We start from the raw sequence: 19,287 nt of genomic DNA, 5'->3' as shown, positions 1-19,287 counted from the left end.
AAAAGTCATTTTGGTACCTTGTTATAGCTTATGCAAGGGCAAGACAATCTATCTTACTCAGTTATTTACCAAAAAGTATAACCATGTTTTCTGATAGTCTTAAAATGATACAAATCACAGATAAAAGTTAAACTTTTGAAAACTTCATGGTGTCTAAACTTCATAATGTCTCAATTTCCAAGAAGTTGTGCAGAGAATAGGCCTCAGAATGTCTTGTTTGAGAAACCAAAAACTTTTAAGAACAAATTGAAATAAAAAGGCAATTTAATTAAGAAACCCTCAATTACTTGGAACTCCTAAGAGCTGATTTTCAGAGAGTTTCTTCCATGTTCTTTGTGCGCTTCACAAACACAGTATTTTTTTTTGTCTGTTTGTTTTGGTTTTTGTTTGTTTTTGTAATAAGGCTTTATTAAGCAGGTCTGAGATTTCCTTGGTCTAAAGAAAAGAGTCTTAAATCAAGGAAATTTGTATTATATGTCAAAAACCCCAATAATTACTTACAAAGACAGAAAGTAAAAAACAATCCAAAAGAAAGATATTACCAAGATAGATGAAGTTGTAACCATGAGAGCTGGAGTGGTTTAGATTCCAGAGACATTTTATAGAAGCCTTCCAGTATCTAAAAGAAGTCTACAAGAAAGTTGGAGCAGGATTTTTTAGAAGGATGTGCAGTAATAGGACAAAGGCAAATGGCTTTAAACTGACAGAGGATTAGATATTAGCAAGAAATTCTTTGCTGTGAGGGTGGTGAGATACTGGAACAGAGTTCCCCAAGTTGTGGATTTTCCATCCTTGTGTTCAAGTGTTCAAGGCCAGGTTGGGCAATCTAGTCGAAGGGAAGGTGTCCCTGCCCACACCAAGGGTTTGGAAATATATGATCTTTAAGGTTCCTTTCAGCCCAGACTATTTTAAGATTCCATGTTTCTTTATTACTTTGGGAAATGAAAACCTAAGACAGTAACAATTACATGTGGTCAGACAAAGTATTAAAATTATATATTATATATTATATATATATATCAATATTATAGACGTTTCTCAGCTGGTAGAAAGCTCATTATAAAAGCTGCTATTAGAGCTGAGATAGAAGTGAGAATAAGAAAGAACCTTGCAAGGTGCTGGATGCATGGGGTAGGAAGATAAAAAGGTGGAGAGTTAGAAGGAACTAAGTCCGGTACATTAAAGGAGATGATTATCTTTCATATTTTGTACTCATGTGAAAAAGTCAATAAAACTTTGTTTTATTGGAGGTTGAAGTTAGTGAAAGGAGGCTCGTTTTATACAGAAAAATGGCAAAATGGGAATGGAAAAGCATAAATTAAAGAGAACTAAGATATGATGAGGAGTGATAAAAAGGTAAATTTCAAACACTTGAAAATATAATGCAGTCATCCTATCTGATGAAAGAATCCTTTTCTCAGTTTTATAAATGGGCTTAAAGATTTGGGGGTGAGGCGTATCAGGACAATTAAAGCTGAGGTAGACATAAATATTAGAATATTAGAAATAATATTGAATATATATTCTCCAAAACTGGATAAGATTGATAGCAGAAAAAAAGGATTCACAGCATAGGGATGTGTTCCCATCACTATGAAATCTGTCTCTGTTGAATTCCAGCAGGTTCTTTGAAGTGCTGACAAAAAGGACGAACATAGAGGAACCATGAAAACTAATGTGATGATAATACAAGTGAACAGAAAGAGAATCCAGTAAAACAGAAAAGAATTAGCAGAACAGTTTGTACTGATTTATGGTCAGCATGAAAAACAACTACTCTTTGCTGCCAAGTTCAGTCAGGTGATCAAAGACCACAAACAGAAACATGAAATGAGCATGAGGACAGACAAGTAGATAAAGTAGATGTATTCTGAATGGAAGAGAACTGCCATTTGGGGAACAAGAATAATTTTTCAAATAGGTATATTGCACAAAATAAAGGGACGTGAACAGGGATGACATGGCTAAGGAATATTTTAATATAGGATTGACTATGTTTTAAGATAGGTGCAGGTGAAAGAAATGAAAGGAGATCACATTATCAGAAAAGATACTGAAGAAAAATGCAGCATATGAACAAATCATCTTCCATTTCCTAGGTTTTCTCTTAAAAGAAAGAAAGTATTAAAAACTTAATTAAAAAGAAATACACAAGCAACTTAGAAATGTACAAGTGTGTTAATTAATGCAGACTCAGTATAATTATCTTATGGTAATGACTGTTATTAAAGAACACACTAAACAAGGAAGATTAAATGAAAGGTGTGGAGTACTTGTAAGGTGAAAGGTGTGGAAATAAGTTATTAAACAGTATAATTGAATGGTCAGGAGGAAGAGAAAAAGCCAAAGACAATCTTACTGAGTATTGAGTGAGTGTAATTATGGGATATTCAAGGGCAAGAGTATGAACATGATGTAAGAACTAGTTGCTTTGTTAAAAGGCAATGAATGTTGAATAAATGGATTAAGAACTACTGTTATGATGCTCACAATAATCCCACAATGAATCAAAGGATGACTGAAATCAGGAAGAGAAGCTGTGTTTTCTGATATCAAGAAGAATTTATCCATGTAAAATTGATGAGAATTAAACATCTGAATTTTAAAATCTGGTAGAAAACAATGCAACAGAAACTTTGAATCATACTAGCTATTAAGAGAACCTCATGAGTAGTGTTGTTCATTTTCATACTTATTTCAAGAATTTTTCTTTTCTAGTCTAACTTCAAGCTTTTCAAAATAGTTTATTGTGTGCTTTGAATAAAATCTTCCCTTTAATGAAAAGCAGTTTGCAAGTAAATTCTGCTTGGAATGCTGGTTCTGAAATCTAAATGAAAAAGATCACAGTATATGCTACTAGTTATTTCAGCATGAATTTTACCTCTTGAAAATAAATGTCATGTTTTCCACGTTTGATCAGACCAGTCAGTTAATGCACACTGTCTATTTTGATCTTACCCTCGTTGGACTGCCAAGGTGAAGAGCATCACAGATAAATTAACATATGAAAGCAGAGATTAAAGTGCATGTTGTGCACATGAATTCTGTTGGCAAGATTTTTTATTTTACAGACTAAAAGAGTAGACCTATCAAAATCAAACTTCACCATTGGTTCGTTTGGGTTTTTTTTTCCATTCTTGGAATTAAAAATGTATCTTCTGACACGTGCGTAGCTGTGCTACATTCTGGTAGTCATCTCTGAAAAACATCCAAGTTGTATCATCTTGCAGCATATGAATAATTCTCTTTTCTTACAGTTTGAATATGGAATAAAAGGAGTAATTGGAGCTCTTATATGTCATGGATGTTTACATTTCATATCAATGCATGAATAGGACTAATTATTGGATTGAGTATGAAGTTTTATACTCCATAATAAGTAGCATGTTATAGCGCAAGGCTCTGTTCCCTCATAGTTGTGGATCTGGGGTTTTGTGGTTGGTGTTTTTTTCTTGTTTGTTTGTTTTTTTGGTTTTATGGTTTTTTTTGTTTTTTTAAAAATATAATTTTATTTTGGTAACAGTAGACTTATTATAGGTTATTTTTCCTTCATAATTTGTATTGAATTAACACAATAGTGCATATGTAATTGAAAGCCTTCATGAAATAGGCACAATGACAAAGGTTCTGAATTATCAAGATGTATTATGATGTTGTGTCAAAGTTTTACTGTGCTCTCACACTTGGTCTGGAGAAATGGATGAAAATTAACAGCGTATCCTATTTAATTTTCAAGTCTCTCTCTAAGTTTTTTCTCTAATTCTATTGAAGTAGGCCTCAGCAAGAGATTTCTAGGAAAAACTAGATTGATAAATTTGTGCACACAGCTATTTAAAAAGACTTATTACAGTGATTGTATTTGGTAGGAATTATTAAAGTTCTAAGATGTAGATCTTATGAATAAATAGTTTGAGTTTTTAAGTGTCTTGTGCAAAAAACTGCATTCCAAAAGATTTTTAAAGCGCTAAATAAAACAGCTGAGCTTAAATAATAAATAATAACACATAAAGAGGATTTAAAAATAGTTCAAGTATGTGAGGGAGATGCAGAAAGAGATAAATAAAACAGATTCCTAACAATGAAGGTTGTGCAGGCACTGATATGAGACTGAATTCTCTAAGGCAACTTGCAGTAGACGGTAAAATTTGTTATACACAATGAGGAGGTAAACAAAACCCTAATTACTTTCTAAGAGTATCTTCCCATCCCTTTTTGTCCTATATATTTATGATACACTGATAATTGTATTAAAAAAGCAGTCATACTTAATGAGGCATCTTTTCTCACCATTGTAAATACACATGAAAAAGCCAAGATAAAAAAAATTGTACATGCCACTTTTCTGGTGTCAAGAAAAGTTACTTGACAGCATAGCAATACAAAGTGTAAAATCTCAAGAGATTTCTGCTTAGTACTTCAGGGAAAAGGGTCTCTGTACATTTAAATGCTCAACGTGAAGACAAGCTTGTGAATGTGCCATGAAGGAGATGATTTAACGAGCTCAAATATATACATGTGTGTATAATTTAAGAGTTGGCGTCTGGTTTGGTTTGTTTGTAGTTTGTTATGAAATGTATGTCATGTTTCTGTGAAAGAGCAACTCAGCACTTTGTGCTTTCTCTTAGATGAAATCCCTCCCCTAGAAGAGGGGGCTTGCTCTGAGCATTCTTGGGGAAGAGAAGCTTCAGGGGTGAAAAAGGCAAAGCAGGAAAGCTGATCTAATATTTAAGGGACAAGGGAGCAGAAAGCTTGGAAAGGGGATGTAGACCTACATTCAGACTACAAAGCTGGTGGAAAATAAAAAATATCCTAAAGTCCCAAAAGAGCTAAGGATTGGCATAACTGAGCATTATAACTTGAAACAAAAGTAAAGAAAAGGACCTGCCCTGCCAGCACACAGTGACTGGGGAGACACCTTTTTATAATTATTATTTTTCTCTTCTTTTTCTCAGGAAATGGGTTTTTTATATAAAAGGGAAATTTGTTATAGCCCAAGAAAAATTATGGTTTGAATTTAGGGGTAATTCCTGACATTTGAGTATGTTAATTTTAAAAAGGATCTATCAGCAGAGCAACTTTTTAGCTTTGACCCACTGTACTGAATTTATCTGGGATAAATTTTCTTCATGGTAGATCCTATGGTCTTATGGTTTAGATTTGTGACCAAGACAATGCTGAACATTTTTATCAGTCCCTACACACCATCCAGGCTTCCTTTGCTTCTTATACTTCTATGAATGGGCAAGAAGCTGGGAGAGGACAGAGATGGGACATAGATGACCCCAACCAATAAAAAGGGATATTCTAGAACATATGGCAGCATGCTCAGTGATAAAAGCTGAAAAGAAAGAAGGAGGAAGGGACCACGTTCAGGGTTATAGTGTTTGTTTTCCCGTATAACCATTAGGCCTGATGTGGACCTGCTTTCCCGGAGGTGACTGAATGCCGTCCTGCCAAAGCAGCCAATGAATTCCTACATCTGCACTGCTTTTGCTATACTTGTTAAACTTTGTCTCCACCCAAGAGTTTTCTCACTGTTACTCTTCTTTCTCTCCTGCATCCCACTACGGGGAAATGGAGAGGGGGTGTGGATGTGGATGTGGTGTGTGAGGGAGCAGCTCTGGGGCCCTACCCAATCACTGCAGCTAAACAAAATCCACACAGCGTCAGTCAAAACATGTAAACTGTTAATCTTAATATTCACATGAGATAATATAATGATGCAACAGATGGCTATTTCAGATTGAGCCCTTCAGTACAGAGTTTTCATAACCCAGAAGTATTGATTGGGAAAAGCTTCTTAATAATAAATAGACTTTCAGTCTTTTCCAGAGCCAAAATACGTGGAGGAAAAGCACAAGGTTAATAGGTTTAACCTGTATCAGACCTGTATACAAAGAGACTTATTTACTCTTCCACTTGACAAAAAAAAGAAAATTGGTGTGAATACTTTGCTTCATAGGGAAACAAATTTAGTCATAGATGTTGTTATATATGTTTATTTTCAAAGATGCTACCATATGTCTTTAGATAAACAGTATGGAAAGCACATTTGTTAGGTAGGTGGGATTGTTTTTGCATTAAATGGCCAGCATTCGTGTAAAAACTTTGGCTTTACCTTTCTAAATGCAGTAGTTGTTAAGAAATTTTTGATATTTTTTTCAGAAATCGTGAATTCTAGTAATGTATTCTATTGAAGATTGATATAAAAATGGATTACTAACTTTTGTTTCCTTGGTATTTTTTTAGGATTTATTTATACCTGTGGTGGAACTTTAAAAGGACTTAATGGCACTATAGAAAGCCCTGGCTTCCCATATGGATATCCAAATGGTGCAAACTGTACCTGGGTTATAATAGCAGAAGAAAGAAACAGAATACAGATCGTCTTTCAGTCTTTTGCTCTAGAAGAAGAATATGATTATTTGTCATTATATGATGGGCATCCTCACCCTGCAAACTTTAGGACAAGGTAAAGAATAAATATTATTGAAATCTAACTTGTAGTAATAAATTAAAGTATGTGATTAAATAGTTAAAGCTAATTTTTTTAAATTATGGATTCTTTCTTATTTAGTCTTTAAGGTGTGCTCCCTCTAATTAATCATAGATGTCAAAATGTGTATCATGCCTTAATTCTAGTTAAAGTAACTGCTGAAATTAATCTAGCTCTCAAAAAATGGGTTTTAATGAAATGTAATTAATTAAGAAGCATACGAGTATGGATAAATTAATGTAAAGTGAATATGAGATTGTGGAGATCTCAGTTTGCATGATCTAGTAGCAGTGGAACTTTTGTAATCTTTGGAACAGGAAGCTTTTTATAGTGATCAGGAAAATTGAACTATGATAGACTAGATAATTTTTTTCTGTGTGTGTTGTATATGAACATCTTCAAACAAATGGGTTTACAAAAGTGAAAAAAAATTGTTTAAGATATCAAGAGTGTGATGTGTCATAGAACATTTTCTATCTGAACCTACTTCAGAGTCTTAGCCCAGATGTTCAGTTCTGGAAGGCTGCAGCTTATGGAATACATAATAATTCTACAATATCAATAGATATGTTAGTCATACATTTGGTACTTATTTTTACTATCGTCTACCTTGACTTCTGTAACTCAATTTGTCATCTACCTAGACTTCTGTAAGGCCTTTGGCATGGCCAAAAAACATCTTTTTTCTTAAATAGGAGAGATTTGTATTTGACTGGGTGGACTGTCCCAAGAATAACACGGTGGCCACGTGGCCACACCCAAAAATGTTACAGTCAACAGCTTAAAGTCCAATTAGAAATCAGCAACAAGTAGTGTCCCTCAGGGGGTGTGTATTCAGAAAATACTGTTCAATGTCTCTGTAAATGATGTGGACAGTGGAACTGAGTGCACCCTCAGCCAGTTTGCAGATGGCACCAAGGTGAGTGGTGCAGTTGATTCACTTGAGGGGAGGGATGCTATCCAGGGGGACATCAACAGGCTGCAGGAGTGGGCCAACAAGATGAGGCCAAGTGTTACATCCTGGTCAGTTCTCAGTACCAATACTGACTACTGGAACAATGAATTTAGAACAGTCCTGCAGAGAAAGTCTTGGGGATACTGGTAGATGAAAAATTGGACATGAACCAATAATATAGATGAGAACTGGAGCAACTCCCCAACAAAGACAGGCTGAGAACGCTGGGGCTGTTCACCCTGGAGAAGGGAAGGTTTTGTGGAGACTTGCAACCTCCCAGTATCTGAAGGGGGCCAACAGGGAAGAGGGAGATGGACTTCATCAGGAGCTATAGTGATAGGTCAAGGAGAAATGGGTGCAAATTGAAAGAGGGGAAATTCAGGTTAGATATTAGGAAGAATTTTTTTACTGTGAGGATGGTTAGATACTGGAACATGCTGTGGATACTCCAACCCTGGCAGTGTTCAAAGAGAGTTGGACAAAGCCTTAAGCAACCTGGTGTACTGGGAAGCATCCCTGAGGTGGTTGGGACTAAGTGATCTGAGTTGGGACTGGTTGGGACTCTTAAGAGTCCATTCCAACCTCTTAAAATTCTATGGATCTGTGATTAAGGTTGGATATGAGGAAGAAATTCTGTATAAAGAATGCAGTAAGATTCTGGAACAAGTTGCCCAGAAAAGCCTTGGCTTTGTATAACCTGAAAGATGTCCCTTCCCCTGACAGTGGGGTTGGAACGAGGTGATATTCCAAACCAAAATAATTCTATAATTTCATCCTGTGATAAAGAATGTAATTGTTCCTAATCAGGGAACATCCAGGTTCATTTTAGTTTGCAAAATGCTGCTTTAAGAAAGGGATGTGTTTTCATAATATTTTATGGTAAGTGTTGATACACTCGTAATGATTTTTCAAACTATTGCATAACAATCTGGCATCTGTTCACAAAAGGAATATGTAAATTGGTATTACAAGGAAACTAGAAGAGTAAAATTCTACATCTCAAATTTGTGCAGGATATAAATTCTCTTAAACGGTTAACAGTCAGCAGATGCGGAAAAATGCATCTCTAATGAAATTGTTTTTCTTTGTACTTCTGTGTTTTCATTTCTATTCCCTGTTTCATGAGTGCTTGAATGCAATTCTGATATCAGCTGCAGGAAATAGGGAACCCACAGATAAAAGATTTGAGAATTGTCTTCCACAACAAGTTTTTCTCTTTTCTATTCACTCCTCAAAAGATAAAACAGATTTTTCTCAAACGTAGGAGCCTGAAAAGGCCCCTACTGTCGGTCAAATCTTCGGTTGGTGAAACTACTCTAAACTGCAATCTCAAGGACTATACGAACAATGTTCTGCACAAATGCAAAGAATAAAACCATGATTCCAGTTGGAACCAGTGGTCCTTACTGAGTTACAGCTTAGATAAGCATCAGGGAAAACAGGTCAAGGTACTGAGCAGGCTAAAAGAAGATGAAAATAATATCTTGTAAAGGCAGAATTATTTTTCTTTATGTCTTGTTCAAGCTTCTGAAGAGGTTTATATATATTTGTGTGCACATGTACACATATATATATACGGATACATAGATATATCGATAACTATATATGCATTTATAGATATATCTGTGCAAGAGTCTTTTAAAATTAAACTAATTCTTCAATGCTGGAGCTTTAGAATATGTTTTTTTAGAAGGCCAATATCTTAGAAGAAAGTCAAGGAAACCTGTCATGCTTTAATGTTTTGGTATTATGTATTTAGGATGCCATTAGATTGTGGTGAAGTTATGTGGAAGAGAAAGGAATCAGTCGGCGCTTAAAAAGAAAAAAGATGATTAAGCCTCAATATAGGGCTTGAAATAGACTACTTTTGCAAGACTTACAAGATCCTTCCAGAGTGTGGGTGAGGAAGAATAGTACACATTTGTGTGAGTGGAGAATTGGCTTTAAAATTAAGAAAGCATGATAGTGAAATTATGCAAGCTTTACTAAATCTTTCATAGTGACTTTGGTTTTCTCAGATTTCTGTAGTAATTAGTGAAGTGATGTTTCCTTAAGTTTTCTTTTTTATAAATAAGAGAAGTTTTACTGAGGTACATTTTCTTGTGGAAACTATCCTTCTAGCATGACAATGTATTTTGACATTTTACTTAGTGACATTCATGAAAGTGTAATCAGATTACACTTTTCACCCTCCCTTTAATTTTGTAACAGGCAAAAATATTTTTAGGGGACTACACATGTTTATTTGAAAAAATACATAACTGGACAGCTAAAAAAATTATCTTGGATGGACAAGGCCACTACTTCTGTGGTTTTTTTTTTGTTTGTTTTTTTGGTTGTGCTTGTTATTTTTTATTATTATTTTTTTTTTTTTACTTTAATGTTGTAGAATAACTTTCTATATGAATGAAATGATTTTGCAGTTTAACTATTTGTGAAGCTCGTCACCTTCATCCAGTTTTGTACTTCTTCTAAGTGGTTTCCTCAGAATTAAATCTTACTGAAATTACAGTCATTGCTTGTCTTCAGTGAATGCTCAACACCTTTTAACTGATTTACCTGGCACTTAAATGGCAGCTAAACAATAATAAATGGAAAAGAAGTGTGTCGGATATCACCATCATGGAAAGTGTAGTCAATATTTCACTTGCATCTTAGTGGTACTGTGTATACTTGATTAAGGTTATTTCACATGATAATCTTTACTTCAAACTATAAATATAGAAAAAGATTAAACTTGCAAACGTTATGCAAAATTGGTTTTTTTCATAAATCATATTTGTACTCACCTAAAAAAACCCTTTTTTTACAAAAAGAAAGTGTTGCTTCTTGTATTTAAACCAAGCTTTTGGCAAAATTTCAAAGTGGTGAGTATTTCTGGGTTATAGCACTGTCTATTTTTAGAGCTTTCTTGTTGCCCCTCCAATGCATATTTGTGATTTTTGTGTACCTTTTCTTTCATATTTATACAATTAATTCGCCCCCCCCCAAAAAAAAAAAAAAAAAAATCACTGCTTGATTTTCTATAATTCCTTTTAAAAACATTTTTTAGATCTTAGATTGGTATACTTCCAACTCCTGTCCTGGATAAAACTCTTGCATTTCCAGATTAAAACTCCTGTTCCATTTTTTCCAAATTTCTCTCTTTCTAATTTTTTTTTTGTGTGGTACAAGATGAATCATTTCAGTTAAGCATATAACATGTTTTCAATTTTCTGAGTGCCCAGCTTGAAAAAAAAAAAGGTTTTGTTTGCACTAGAGATAAGAAATCCTATGATTTAATGAAGTTAGCAGAAGGTATGGTTGAACCAATAAAACATCACATAAATCAACTGCTTTGCAAGGCCAGTTGGAGTCATCCAATGATACCTTTTGCATGTTATGAAAATAGTCTCTAGTGCAACTTGTAAATAATTCACTGTACTAGCCTTATCTCAGGGAGTGGCAGGAGAAGAGGTGCTGCACACAGGCACAGGAGCTGAGAAGACCCCACAGAGCCTGAGCTCTCAGGCACAGCCTGGCAGGGGCTGAGCACAGAGGGCAGAGCTGGGGCTCTGACAGGGTCCAGCACAGCTCCAGCACAGCCTGAACCAGGTGCAGGGACCCTCCAGACAGTGCAGCTGTGAGCAAAAGGAAACAGGGCCAGCCAAGCTCTCCACAGAGCAGCACTGAGAGGCTCCTGCAGGAGGCAGGGGCAGGGACAGAGCTGCAGCAGGATGCTCAGGGTGGGATGCAGCAGGATGCTCAGGGTGGGTTGGAGCAGAGCCCCAGGAACGACAGACAGTGGTGGGTGGCAATCCCACCAGTAGAGGCTTGTCAGGGCTGGGAAGGGCTTTTGGGCTCCTCAGAGTCCTGACTTTGCCTAGAAGAATCCGTGAGGAAATTATTTAATACTTACCAATAAAGCAAAAAGTATGGACCTAATTCCATGAATTCATTGTGTGTTCTTCTTGTCACTCCTTGAAAAGTCACATGGAAACCATAATCAGTTTTAAGCCACACACTTTGTGGTAGTGGTATGGTGAATATGTAGGTGGATGACTGAATAGCAGTAGGAACCCTGACATTTCCTTGCAATTATTTTACTTTGCAACTTGGATAATATCTTGTTTTCTTATTTCTTTTTTAAAAGAAATTGCTGAGCATAATACGTAATGTACTGTCAGTAAATAGCAAAAAGTATTTTGGTATTTTTATTTTCCTTTTAAGGAGTTAGGTGCTTAGAATTGAAAGCTAATTTGAAAAGAGACATCATACTCAGCAGCTGTCTAAAATTTTTTTTTCCTCTAATTAGCTACGCCAACTTGTGTATTCAGAGTAGTATTCAAAAAAACCTTTTAGTATTTAAATAATAATGTGACTATATTGAACCCAAACTCTGTTCACAGTTCCAAGGAAATGTATTTCCAAATTTACTAGTACTTAACCAGTTTATTAATTTAACCAGCAAATTTAATTGCCAGTTAAGTATTCATGACAAAATTAACATTTCATTGAAATCAATGAAATAAATTCAGATCTATTTTAGACAGAGAAATAAAATGCATTCTTTCTGCAATTGTACTTTGCTAAATTGAAGCCTTTAATCGAGTATATTACTGTCTCTTTATGCTGACTAAAATAATCTTTCATATGTTTATGCTCAGAAAGCAATTTTTTAAAGTACATATTTTACAAAGTTAAAAATAAAATTATTTAGAAAATTTTTAGCCTATCATAATGTTCTGGTAAAAATGATCAGAAAATTCCATCATGTGTGTCTTCATAAGGACAGACATGATATGGAAGTTTGGAAAGCTCCACTGTTAGAAAAATGGTATAATCATTTGTGACAGCTATTCATTTGTTTGCATAAGTAAAAAACTATGAATATGTTAATTAAAAAATATTAGTGGAGCTGTGAGAAACTGCCACAAAATGGAATTTTTGATCACTTAATAAGTATATATATATATTTGCCTTGTATCGAGAGCCTGCAAGATCAGCATGTATCTGCAGAGATATTTTTAAATGTTGATAACATCACTGTGTCCAAAGATTTAATTATATTAATTCTCTTGCAACTTGTGTTTAATTTTCTCTTAGGAGCTTTAATTGAAGGAAGCTTTAAATATAGTGTTTAAAAGGGAAGTTAATACTCATAGTTTTTAATCTTTTGTATTTAAGCAAGATAAATCATCCTTTCATCTACACTCCCTGCCGAGGCCACCAAGAATTCAATGTACAGGTTACCTGATCAGTGCTGCTGAGCTGAATTGGAGAAATTAACTGAAATTATTGGAGACATCTGCTACCTTTTCTCTGTCAGTGAATTGCTCTCCTAAAACATCTAACTCCCTGATTATGCCTCAGTTTTTAACATTTACTCCCCTTACAGAGATAAAAACATTTTCGGTATATTAATAAGTAGATCTTTAAAATTTCAGCAGGCTCCTAGGGTTAAATATAATTTGGTATTGGCTCCTCACTCAAGTACTTCCAAAGGTTTGAATTTGGTGCTTAATCAACAGACTCATACTGACTATAAAATTAAAATTAATTTCTTTGGTCCAACTTGGGTAAAAGCAGAGAAAAAAAAGACTGTAAAAAAAAAGTAAAATTGCAATTAACCCTTAATATTCATTCGTATTAAATACTGTTACAATTGCAGATAACTTGGCTCTGGGGCGAGGGTATGATAACTAAGAAGGGCATGGAAAACCATGAAACATGCCAGAAGAAGCCAGACTGGCTTATCTGACCATGCATGGGAGTTAGAGCTGTCTAAGTGGGCTGCAGGACCACACAAGGAGCAGAACGAGTGCTTTCCCCACCTGGAGAGGGAACACCCATAAGGGTGAGCTGAGCACTCCACCAGTGCCTGCTCCTGGCCTGAAAACCTTCTCAGTTATCTGTCTCTCCACAATAAATGTTCCAGGTGTTACTCACAACATACTATATTTTAGCTCAAAACCAATCACAAATCTTAGATTTATTTTCTCTGAATAATTTACTTTTATATGATTATTATTATTATTTTGGAGCTTTGCAATATTAGAATTATCCATCCTTTTCTCTACATCTAAATTTTAACTGAAAACCATTCAGGGCATTGGATAAATAAACCCAAATGAAAACAAAACAACCAACAGAATCCAAAACAAAATCAAAAATACTTTACTAATTTCATGTTCTTACTTAAAAAATAAATAGCACTTAGTAAAATGCTAACAATGCCCAATTTTAAAAGGGGAAAAATTTATTTCTGGAAGACTAGATTTTGCCTCTAATTTTTTCTATTTTTAAAGTGAAACAAATTTACATTTTTCATGAGCTAAATTGTCAAATTTATCTTGCAAAACTTTTATGAAGAAAGGCTAGCAAAAGAATTGGTGCTAGCAGAAACTTCCAGTGCCCTCATTTAATTAATTAGTAATTAATTAATAATTAATAATTTATTAATTACTATTTAATAATAATTCTGCTTGCTTTTGCATTTCTTATTCTGACACATATATGTTTCTCTTTTTAATATATATCAATCTGTGTCAAGCAGGTATCTATCAGGCTATTCTGTTAACATTGATCTGTCAGTTAATACCACCCTGGTAGCTCCAATGAGCCTTTTTCTGACTCAGACCCTTTCCTTGTCCTTGTCCTTAGAAATTTATCCATATTTCTTTATGAATATTTTTATATATCTTGATTTTTATGAATCTTGAATCTTGACAATATCTTTGTCTCCCAGCCAAACCCCTTATCTTATATTTTTTGGGAAACTATTATGCTATTATGTATATTTATATATTTACCTGATATTATTATTGGAGTAAGTATTCTCATACTGATTCTCATTAAAACTAGAAGCCAAAAAAACCCCACATATTTTTGCTTTGCTCTTGCCTTCTTCCTCGATTTCTACTATGTCAGGCTTATAGAATTTCCTGACTTTAAGACTTGTTTATTTGCTCTGTCTTTTCCCACTTTAAGTGATCTTTTCTCTCTTTAGATGATCTACAGTACTACAAGATGTAGTGCAGGGTGCCCAGAGCTAATGCCAATGTCTTGTCTGGGAAAAATACCATAAGGATATGTTGATTCTCCTTCCTGAATCCAAACTTTTTTGTATGTAGTTCCATTTTGCTTCATGTATGTGTAGCCTTTTATTTCTTTGTAATTTGTTTCTCATATGACCAATTCCTTCTTAAACCATATAAAAAAACCCTTTCAGAGTATTTGATCAGTTCATTTGGATTATTGCCATTTCAAACAGCAGTTGAAGTGTCTAACTCCAAGTTAATTCTGTACCTTTCATCCACTAATATAACAGTTGCTCAAGTTAGCAGACTACTAACAGAAGAAATAAAAAATGCCACCTCTGTCAGGTTCTAGATTAAATCTGGTGGAGAAAAGCTCTGCCTGACTATTTGGTTATTAGGGCTTTAGGGCATATTAGAATGGAATATTTGCAGTCTTCATTCGCAACTAACCTTGACAATTGAAACTTACAAAGCTTTCTTTTTCACTCTCCTGTTTGTGTCTTTTAGGATATTGATGTAGACCAGGACTTGTTGATAGGGAGAAAATGAATCATTTACTGTACCTCAAAATGTTTGTATTATCGACCATAGCTCTGATTTTTTTCAGCTCAGGCTATTTATTAGGCCCTAGGAATACACATTTTTGTTCTCTCATCACTGTTCACTTCCTGTCCACATTTTCAACCAGAACAGATACTGTGAGCTGATTAGGATCAAATTAGGGATCCAAAGTGGAGACTTTAGAAACAACTTCAAGACTCTTATCACAGTGATTTTTATTTCAGCTGCTCCATGGTTCTTTAGATTTCTCCATTATTTGCCTGGAATGAGAAGAAAGAAAGGAATTTCATTTGAGAATTTAGGGACTAATTTGAGAATTTAGTGAACAAAATCACCTGGATTATACTCTCCCTTCACAAAGAAAGAGAAAATAAAAAAGCTGTAAGTCCTAGACAAAGACCAATGAGGAGATAAAGGTACAGAAAGCAACAGGAACAAATACCAAAGGAGATGAAGGAGAGAACAAAGGCAATTAAAAAAAGAAAGAAGGAACCAAGCAACCAAAGTGGAAAACAATGAGATAGGTGACAGAACTGAATGATCCTTACCAGGATAATTTTCACTGCACAAACAACCAAAATAAATACTGCAAAAGTGTGAACAAAAGATATGTAGAATCCTGAACTGAAAATTGGTAGGAATAAAACAATAAATACAGCAAAACTTACAGGTAAAGGAAAGATAATTGAAAGAAATGTGACAGAATGAAATGCATTGGTAGACAGATATTCGCCTCTGAGATGGATTCTGAGTAGACAAAACATTTAAACAGAGATTTTTTTTTCAATCTGAAAAATTTGCTTTATGAAAAAATACATATAAGCAATAAATTTTTTTGGCACCGTGTTATAAATGCAAAGCTGAAAGAACATATAAATTGTTCTATACTCTTAGGAATATTTTATATGATGTTAAAGGTCTAGACACTGATAGAGAGAGAAAAGTTGATAGAGAAAAGTAGATAATTAAAACTGATAAAAGAATGTGCTTGCCCAGAAAAAGCGCGACTTGTCTCTCGAATTTATGCTTACATTATTGCAAAGAAGCCAGGGTTTTTGCAGGTTTGGAAAAAAATAGTTGTCTAGAAAGGGAATCTAAAGTTATGTGGTGAGGATTTAAAAAACAAACCCAAAACCAAACCAAGCCAACTAAATGAAACCCAAGCAACCAACTAAAATTTCGGCTGTATTTGAAGGTGGAGGTAACTTTCTAGTGACTGACCTTAGGCATTACCAGCTCTCCACAGGATATCTTTCTCTGAACTGGGTGACCAGTTTGGCTGCTTTGAATTTGCTGATGGATATTGGACTAGCTTGTTTGCTTCTGATGTAATGCAAGAAATGCCTCTTTTACAGCCTCTGAGATTTGTTATCTATCTTCTTTGGATAAACTGGTAACCACCTATATATGGAGAGTGCACTTTCCAGTTTTATATTGGGATGGGTATGATCATCTCTGAGAAATAAAAATTTTACTTATTCACTTTTGTTTGTGTTGCTGAATTGCTTAATGGCATTTGAAACAACCTCGGAAGAAAAGCTGGTTTTTGTTGTGGAGGCCCTTTATACACTGTAACACACCAAGCCAGCTCTGTCTGTGGCCATTAGTTTTCCATCTATATTTCAGTTATAAAAAGGAAAAGAATGATCACAATAATAATCTTGTCCCAGAAAGCCATGGTCTTTGGCAAGGTATCATTCTATTATTAGACAGGATTGTCTAACTGTTAGACCTGTTTTCCTGACACAAAGGTAACTATTAAACCAGCAGTTAAATTCACCTTTTATAGTTGCAGTCAACAGTAGCAATAAAAAATACCTTATAAAGTTGATAATTGAATCAGAATATAGTTGGAACAACCATATATTGTTACTAAACTACACCCTAAACAATTGCTTCCTGTATGAATAGATTATTTCTATTATATTTGAACAAAAGCATGATCCTTCTATTTTAACTGACAGAAAGACAAAAGAATCCTTTGAGGTTTTGTGCAAATATATGTTTGTGTGTGTGTGTGTGTGTGTGTGTTTATATATACATGAATTAGAAAGAAAATTCGGCATACAGCTTTACCTGGAGAATTTTTCTCTCTGTCTCCCTAATATTTGTATTACATTGTGATTGTGATACATTATTGCGGAAAAGTGACTCCTGTAGATTATGTTACACTGCACAGTTGGAAGTGAATATTTTATCATTCTAATTGTTTTGATGCCTGGAACTTAAGAAAGGATTAATGTCAATAAGATACTGGAAATCCCGCAATATGTTGATAGGGATGGGAGACTTTACCTACCAAAAAAAACCCAAAAAAACCAAAAAACGGAAAAAACCACACACACACACACAAATCAAAAAAATACAAAATAAAACAATCTCCACCCAACCAACCAAAACCACAAAAAAAAAAAAAAAAAAAAACAAAAACCACCAACCAACCAACCAACCACCCAAGAAACAATGCCAAAAAGCCAAAAAAGCCCCAGAGATCCTTTCTGAAGGTTACTAGCATCAAAAATTTTTCTCCAAATCTGATGTCAAGTCTTCTGTAGTCAGTGCAAGTCTTTTTGGACATAAATGTAGCAACACAGATAGTTATGCAGATGTGTCTTATTCATTAGGATTTACAAATTCAGACATGAAATAGCACACTTTTCTTACATGGTCCAATATACATCTATTTTGGATTGTAAAATATATATCCTATACATCTAGTTTTCAAAGTGTATAAAAAATTTAGCTTTTATACATCTGTAACATATTTACAACGGTAATTTTGCTCATTCAATGTTTCTGCCTTATAATACAAAACAAGCTGTGCACAGAAATGAATGTGTATTTTATCTACTTTTAAACAATACTAGAAGTTCCTTTAAGGTAAAGTAGATTTGTTCTTCTTGCTGACACCTTCCATATATCCGTCATGCTAAAATTATATTAGTAGACTAAGTTTAACTGAGATTTTCTACCACTATAAAAGAGGAAACTTTTCTTGGACAAATGTTGTTCATTCTTAACTGTGGTTTGAAAGAAACCAATAAAGACTTCTATTGCTCAAGTCTGGAGGTGGACATTTCTCTAACACTTTTTCACAAGGTGATTAAAGTTGTTGATGAGAAAGCTTCTCTAGAGCAACCATCATCTATATACAGAGAATTGAGCTCATATATTTCAGTGGAATATTGGCCACTGGAAAACGTGAAATGAAGGGGGCCTAGTGTGATGATCTAACTAGCAAATGTTACACATAAAATTGAGGAATATTTTCCAGAGATAGTACATAAGTAGACCAGAGAGAGTACATGAGAGGAATGAGAGGAGATGTTGTAAAGGGCATTGCAGATGCCTAAAGGGAACTGTACACACACCAAAACATCAACATCATGGGTTGTTGACATAAAAATACAACAACTGTATTCTTAAGTTATTTCTCTACTGGATTTTTCATATATTGCAGTATTTCTGTTGTCATTTAGAAAGGAGTTGCCCATAATTCTAAAAAGAGTCATACAGTTTGAAGGAAACAGTAAATGCTGAAGGATATAATTTTCAAAAAGAAACCACTGACATGTTTTCTACCATGGCAAAAACTGGAATTAGCTGGAATTAAGTAAGTAATGTTTGGGGCTTTTTCCTAATTTGAAGCTAAGTAATTTCTTAGTTTACTGCCTTCATTACTGCCTGATAATCCACCTTCATAAATATAATCTGTATGAAAAAAAGCAGAGTGACATGCTAATCAAGGTAATTTATTTCATAGCCATTTGAATATTGCTAATTGTAAAAATATTTTTTGCCTAGTTGCATTGTAAGTCTATTATATCAGACCATGTGAAAAAGAACCATAGCCATAATAATTTGTATTAATTTTTTATTTCCTCAGTGATTTCAAATAAATATTAGAAGTGAAAACATATTTAAATATAGACTTGAAAAAATATTTATAATCCTCCATGCCCACTAACACGCACAAAATAAAAGAAAAATCTATAGAACATCTTGACTATCCAAAATACAAAGAAATATGAAAAATAATGTTATCCACTATGTAAATCAGTTAAGGTTTTCTCCCCATATGAAAGACAATAGTAAGTATAACAAAAAAGTACTATATTTCCACATATAAATACTATGGACATGTCTCATTATCTGGATGTGTGTTATAAATTCTACAGTTGTGGTTATAGGGAAGGAAAAAATTAAAATGGAGATATCTTGCTTTTCTGAAGTTAAAATGATAAACTATGGGTTTT

General features: G+C 34.3%; 1 protein-coding gene across 3 annotated transcripts in view; it reads left to right on the top strand.

The window, feature by feature from the left end:
* CSMD3 (CUB and Sushi multiple domains 3) overlaps nucleotides 1-19,287 on the top strand; it is a gene marked incomplete at its 5' end in the record, with an annotated part of 578,503 nt that overhangs the window by 72,895 nt on the left and 486,321 nt on the right. For all 3 annotated transcript variants that reach the window (XM_083859670.1, XM_083859669.1, XM_083859668.1), the window contains one exon: nucleotides 6,250-6,472. In XM_083859670.1, coding sequence (XP_083715796.1) covers nucleotides 6,250-6,472 — 223 coding nt within the window. The remainder of the gene's footprint in view (nucleotides 1-6,249; nucleotides 6,473-19,287) is intronic.

The sequence above is a fragment of the Zosterops lateralis genome (assembly GCF_965231275.1).
Source record: "Zosterops lateralis genome assembly, chromosome: 1".
In the NCBI taxonomy this organism is placed as follows: domain Eukaryota; kingdom Metazoa; phylum Chordata; class Aves; order Passeriformes; family Zosteropidae; genus Zosterops; species Zosterops lateralis.
Note: the sequence above shows the minus strand (reverse complement) of the source record. Positions and strands in the feature narration are given on the sequence as shown.